The 6,548-nt window shown below is 37.7% G+C and overlaps 1 protein-coding gene across 1 annotated transcript in view; it reads left to right on the forward strand.

The window, feature by feature from the left end:
- ITGA8 (integrin, alpha 8) overlaps positions 1 to 6,548 on the forward strand; it is a gene marked incomplete at its 5' end in the record, with an annotated part of 67,055 nt that overhangs the window by 55,050 nt on the left and 5,457 nt on the right. Inside the window, one exon of the mRNA XM_009072519.1 lies at positions 1,599 to 1,700. Coding sequence (XP_009070767.1) covers positions 1,599 to 1,700 — 102 coding nt within the window. The remainder of the gene's footprint in view (positions 1 to 1,598; positions 1,701 to 6,548) is intronic.

The raw sequence follows: 6,548 nt of genomic DNA on the forward strand, positions 1-6,548 counted from the left end.
CTCCTAGCCCTCTGGATTCCATTAGACATATTAGCACTTATCCATCTAATGTTTTTCAGAGAGTATCAAAGCACTTTCAAAGGAGATCCATATCACAACTGCAACTTTACACAGGAAGGGATATACAAGATGAGTTGCATGTAGTGTCACCCAAAAAATCACTTGCAGAGATGGAATTAGAAACAAATTTGTTGACTTCTGGAAGAGCATAGTAACCATTCAGCCATCCTTCCTTGGGATAAAAACAAGGAAAAAGAGGATGTTCAAGTGCAGGATCTTCTGTCTGTAGCAAAATAATATTCAGTGAAATTGAAATGTGTCTAATTCAAAGTGAACTGAAGGATTTACTTGATACCTGATGTACTTAGCCTTCAAAACTAGCTCCAGTTAGATATTGATGATGCTAAGAGATCAACAGGATTCAAAATACAGGTGTGGAAAATATTTATGTCCATTATAGTGAGTGTTGCAACCATTCTCTTAAGGGATATGCACTTTCCACATGTCAGCACTTAAGCCAGTTCACAACAGGCACAGGTAGGAATTTTTCCAGTGCAAATACCAGCACTTAACTATCATTTAAGGCAGTTTGCACAGAGTGAGAGATTATTGCCAAGGTCAGAACAGCACAACAAGACACACAATTGGTCAAGTGTAGTGTGCCAGTGCCTACCTGACACCGAATAAGGTTAAAGCACTACTTAAAATTTTGTCACTGCATGAGCTATATGATGTAACAGTTCTTAGTCATTCTGAACTAGGTAATGTTCAATCTATTCTAATCTAATTGAGTAATATTTTAATAGAAAATATAAGCAACCGTAAATGAAACAGATAACTGACAGAGTGATGTATTTTGTTTTGTCTGCACATCTTTGGGTTTGCTGTACCGCTTAATGGCAGCTATATGAATATTTTATTAAGCAGCCAGTTTAACAATGACTGTTAGACATTCTCCTCACAGTTGTACAATGTAGTAAACAAGCAAGGTGAGTGGGATTTTTGAGGTCTACTGCAATAGGAAATCAATCACATTCTAAGTGTAACCTGCCGTAGATGACCCTACCTTGGCAGGGAGGTTGGACTAGATGATCTCCAGAGGTCCCTTCCAACCAAACTGTTCTGTGACTCTGCAATTTTTTGTAAATGAAATGCAAAGATGTTTGTTCCTCTTATTGTTCTTTGATGGGAAGGCACAGCCATTCCTCTGATGCCATCAGGAAGCTCTACCTACCTGGTCTCAACTGAGGCCTGGAAATCTTCTCAAGATTTCTTTAAAACCAAGAAAGGTTTTAAAACAAACACCCTATAAACTTCACCCATGCTTCTAACTCTCCTATTTCAGAGACAAATATGAGAAACAGTTTTATGTGTCTTTCTGTATATCTAACCCTTCTTCCCCATTTGAACATTGCAGCTTTATGCTGTATTTATCTCATGGACATGGACAGGTCCTAGTATTCCTGCACTCTTTACCAAATGAAACCATTTTTGCCTTAGGAAATCAGTGCTCTGTATTTTTTCTGTGCTTATTTTTTTTATAAAGCTTTTAAATATAAACATGATGTTTAATAATTTCTTTTGTTCTATAATTTCAGAGAAAGAATGATCTCTATACTCTTTCTTCCAATGTTTCCTTCGAAGTTACTAGCATGCCATATAAGGTGCAACCAGCAAAGCTCCCCAGGGGAAGCATAGCAGTAAGTAACTGAAAATGGTATCTTTATGTGAAGCACATATATTTGGTCATTCTGATCACAGCTGTGAAAGTGTTTAATAGATGAAAATATTGAGATTGGTGTTTCCTGTGTTTCTAGTGTAAATTGCTGAAATAATACCTAAAGGAAATACCTTTATTGCTTTTTCTGGAAGCTGATGATATATGATGCTAATTCCATTTTTAAATAATTTCTTGCTGCACTAATGTGCAGCCTGCTTTATTGCAACCAGGATGGATTTTTCACCCAGACGAAAACAATAAAACTGTGAAAGCAAGTGTCTAATTACCTTGTTTGGGGTAAAAGAAAATCTGGAAGAAATTTTTACGCAAAATCCAGAATCTTGATTCTGTTGGGTTTAGAGATCTCACTGTTCTCCCAGTCAGCAGTTCTCTCACACAAGCTTACGGATTATCTACAGCAACTTCTCTCTTATCTGTATTAAGCTTCTTTTGATTTTCAGAGAGGATTGCGTCTCGCTCTAGGGTTTCCACCTCGCAGCACATCAGGTGCAAGATATGAAATTACCTGGTAATCCCTAACAGACATGATCGATCGATGCTGAAGTACTTGCTTTATTTGCAGACTGAGATTTATGTGGCCCTGGATTATTATACGAAAAATGAATCTTGGGAGTCTTAAGTTTGATTTAATTGTTTGCTGGTGCCAAAGCATTGAGTTTGGGGAGCACTTAAAAGGAATTTGCTTCTTATGGTGTATAATACCATGGTTAATATTCACTATGTTTTGTCATTACTGATAGAAATAAGTGAAATATGAATGCAGAAAATGATTCTAGTATAAGAGTAATCTGAAATTTGAAGGCTTATTATTCTGATCTTTATAAAGATTTATTAGTTGCCGACCTTCTTTTAAAAGGTAAGCTCAGTTCAAACGTTTCCAAGTTAAATTGTGGTGAAAATACTTCATAGTCTGTTGAGAAATAGCAGTAGGGACAGGACATTTTCTTTTATGGAAAACCAACAGAATAATACACTTAATAACTTACTTTGATGTTGTTTTAGAGCATACAGGCTATAAAGTTTTGTTTTGAACATGCACAGATTGAATGGTCGATTGATACTTGCTCTGGGAAGACACAAAATCTTGGTCCTACATGCACAGTGACTCCAATCTCCCTCATCAGAAGAACCGTGATTTCACTGGAGAGATCTGGTGCTTAATGCAGTATTCATCCAGAAAGGTTCAAAGGCTCCAAGCTGACAGTTATACTCAGGTTCTTTGTATTTTCTTGCAGCATGTGTTCCATACCAGAAACACATGTTGTGCAGAATTCTGTTGGTAGTGGTGCCTTCATCTGGACTGAAGAGCTTTACCCCAGGTGATAGCCTGCTGTTCTCAACAAGTGTCAGATGATCTACCAAATGACCAGATAAGCATTTTATTCTCTTAGTCCAGCCAGTATAATGCTTATTATTTGCTGCAGATGATTTAGAGCAAAATGCCTGTAATGGCAACTGTAAAATGCTGAAAAATGATAGTGCTTTTATGTTGTTTCATATCTGGACATGGCAGTGGATGCTTGCCAGCTCTACAGCTTGATGTGTTATATGCACAAGTTCTTTTGATGTTCCACTTGCAAGAAGAAATATTTGCTTGAAGTTGGGCAATGCTTAATATTTTTTCTCCTTCTGAAAAAGATCACTAGTTGTGTTTTAAAATTTTCCAAGGGTTTATTTGGAAGCTTATGGTTTTATTTCAGACAATGAAAGGGTGGAAGCTGAGTAAAGATTTTAGTATTTTAAAATTAATTGTCAATGTATGTATCTAATAATCAGCTAACACTTAAAAGTGTATATAGAGCAGAAAATATATTTAAAATATCAGAGCATATGTCCTTTATTTAACTCATACAGTACTGGATTCCAGTTATGCAGGGTAGTGTTTCTGATGGGTTTTAATGGCATCAGTAACCTAGAGTCGTGTAGACATATTTGCAGCACATTTCCATTATCATGGAATATAGGTCTATATCTTGAACAGAGGGTCACGATACAAAGGTGTGTGAAAGGTTCAGTAAATGTAAGAAAACCTTTTCTAGTAAAGCATTAGAGTGAAAACGACATCAAATAGAAAATTAGCTTGAAATTCAGTGAAGCTTAAACTAGAATCCACTGACATCAATAATAGTTTTTCTATCAATTTTGGTAAGCCTGGAATTGCAGCTCTATGTTATACAGCTGGTTGGATTTCGTTTCTAACAGCTGTATCGTTCAAGAGAAAATTGCCATTTTTTTTTCAGAAGTATTATTATGGTAAATAATACTATCTTGATGAATTGCATGTGCAACATGAAAGTACTTTTTACTATAAAATGTACAGAGTTAGAATAAGCAGTAATTTGTTCTATTTTCATTTATGATTCTTGAGCCAGTTTGGAGTTTAATAAAATAAGGTTGCTTTTGCTAAATCTTTGATAGGCTCTTCAGGGGGGATGCCTTTAGTCTAAACTGTTTGACCAGTGTCCTACAGTGAGTAAAACTGATTTCAGACTAAGGCTTATAACTCTTTTTAGCTATGACATGGTGATAGTGCTCTCATTTTAAATGTGCTTATATTCCTTATGAAACATACTTGCATAAACACTTTTACAGTGTAAACATAAATGTCAATATTCATTATGACTCCAAGCTCAAGAGAGCTTTTACATTCTATTTTGGGCATTTTTTCAGGGCATATAAGAACATCATGCTGCAAAGGTTGGATGGGGACATGTAGGAGCACAAAAGAGTTCCTGTTGCTCAGTCTCTGTAAACAAAATTACTAGGGATTAGAGGAAGGTCATCATGGGCAGTAAAAGTAGTAGCATTAGAATAATAATCAATTTGGCTAGTGTTTCTTAAAGTAGCAGAATAAATTATGGAGAAGTTATTTTTATTTTTTAAAGGACAAGAGGGGAAAAAAATAGCTTTGTGAGAATCCCACTATCATGCACTGAATTCTGGCCAGAGATGCTGGATGTTTGCACCAGTACAACCTAACTCCCATCTATCCACAAGGGACTGCCAGTGAACCAGCAACTTACCACATATGCTCTTCTCTGCCTTGCACTGCCTTTCAGAGGAATCGAAGACAATTTTGAAGACATATTCAGTAGTACCAAAATCAGGAGCAAAATCCAAACTGTACAAAAACAGTGGCAAAAAACCTAATAGTTCTTCTATCTACTTAAAATGTGCTCAACTGTGGCACATTTTAAAAAAGGAAAATAAAAGCCTCCCCTGTAGAAACACTTTCATGAGCAACAAATAACTTTCATGGAACCATGACAGGGTTCTGAAGTTAAGACTATCAGAGGGCATCTGTGCTAAGACCAGCATGCATTTTATTTCTAATAGCAAACTAAGGTTCTGTCCATAATTTTTGAGTTGGCTTCACCTTCATTTCAGTACCTGAGCCAGATGGCATTCCTTGGCATCCCTTTTCATACAAAAGGTGTGAGACATTCAGCAGTATGAAAAGCCAAAAGTCAGAAGGCTCCTCTCAAGTCTGTGAGCTGTGCTTTTCACCTGCCTGGCAGAGAAGCAAGCACTGTTTTCAGTGTTCAGCATAAGAAAATCTTGTCCTGCACGGATAGAAAAGCCAGCATGCATCTAAAGTGCAGTGCCAACATGCAACACTTGTGTGAAAATTCCACTTCTTTACATTGGCCACCTTAGATGAAAATAGATCAATCCCCCCAAAACATTGCCTGGCTCTGATCCTGCAGTAGTAAACCTACCACATGGAGAAGAACAGAAATCCAAGCTGAAAATACAAACTTGTCTTAAATCAAAATCATATGTAAAACTGTTGTGGACAGCATGGGGTGGAGGAGGGACAGTCTTCTGTGGAAATGGTGGAACGAGGCAGGCAAAACTGAAGAGATGCTTTGTTTCTTTCTTTCCCTCCAGCTTCTGCCTTGACTCACTGAGTGTTCAGGACTTGCAGTGTCAAACTGTTCACCAGCAACTGCATTAGTAGCCTTGCAAGTCTTTATGTAGAGTATAAAGGGAGGCAGCCCAGGGGTGTTACGTTCTACTGGTATTGCACACAGGCAGGAGTGAGACTGCTGTCTACAAATAATCCCCTACCCAGGAAATAAATCTCAAGCACTTTTTCTTCCCTTGCTTTCAAAATCTAAGACAAAGAAGGATTCATGGAAAGAGGGTGTGGGTTCAACAGGATGATTTCAAGATTTTAGCAGGCAAATATTACATTAGCCATTGGCCCCACTCAGGCTAAAAGAGAAGAGAGATGTGGCACCTTTGCAACAACATTCTGCTTGATACAGGGTAGACCGAAATTTCTGCTGTTTTGCTCATTGCTGATAATCTAAGGATTATAAACATGAATACTCTGCACTTCTATAAGATTACAGTTTCTTGTTTATGTTTCAACATTTGTCAGGCTTCAGCTGAGGTACTGAAATTAAACAGCAAGTTGCACTCAACTGTCTGGAAAGGCAGAAAGACAGACAGAGGGAGAGAGGATTCTGAACACAGGCAGCCCAAGCAAGGCTGAATGCTGCTACACCATTCATAATTGGTTAGCATTCTCAGGAAGATCCACATGTTCTTCTCTGCATCCATGCTGATAGGTGCTCTACAGGTATCAGGAGAAGAGCTAGCTTGCCTTATTGTTTTCATAGCCTAAGGGGAATGAAAACACAACACACATATACAGCAGGCATCTAGGAAGTGGCACATAATGGAAGCCATGGAATGGCAACTTAGGGACTTGCAGTTGCATTCACTACTATCAGCTTTAGCCAAAACCTAATGAAATCCACCAACTCTAACGAAATAGACTGTTTCTACTGATTTCAGC

The sequence above is a fragment of the Acanthisitta chloris genome, unplaced genomic scaffold (genome assembly GCF_000695815.1).
Source record: "Acanthisitta chloris isolate BGI_N310 unplaced genomic scaffold, ASM69581v1 scaffold5010, whole genome shotgun sequence".
NCBI lineage: Eukaryota > Metazoa > Chordata > Aves > Passeriformes > Acanthisittidae > Acanthisitta > Acanthisitta chloris.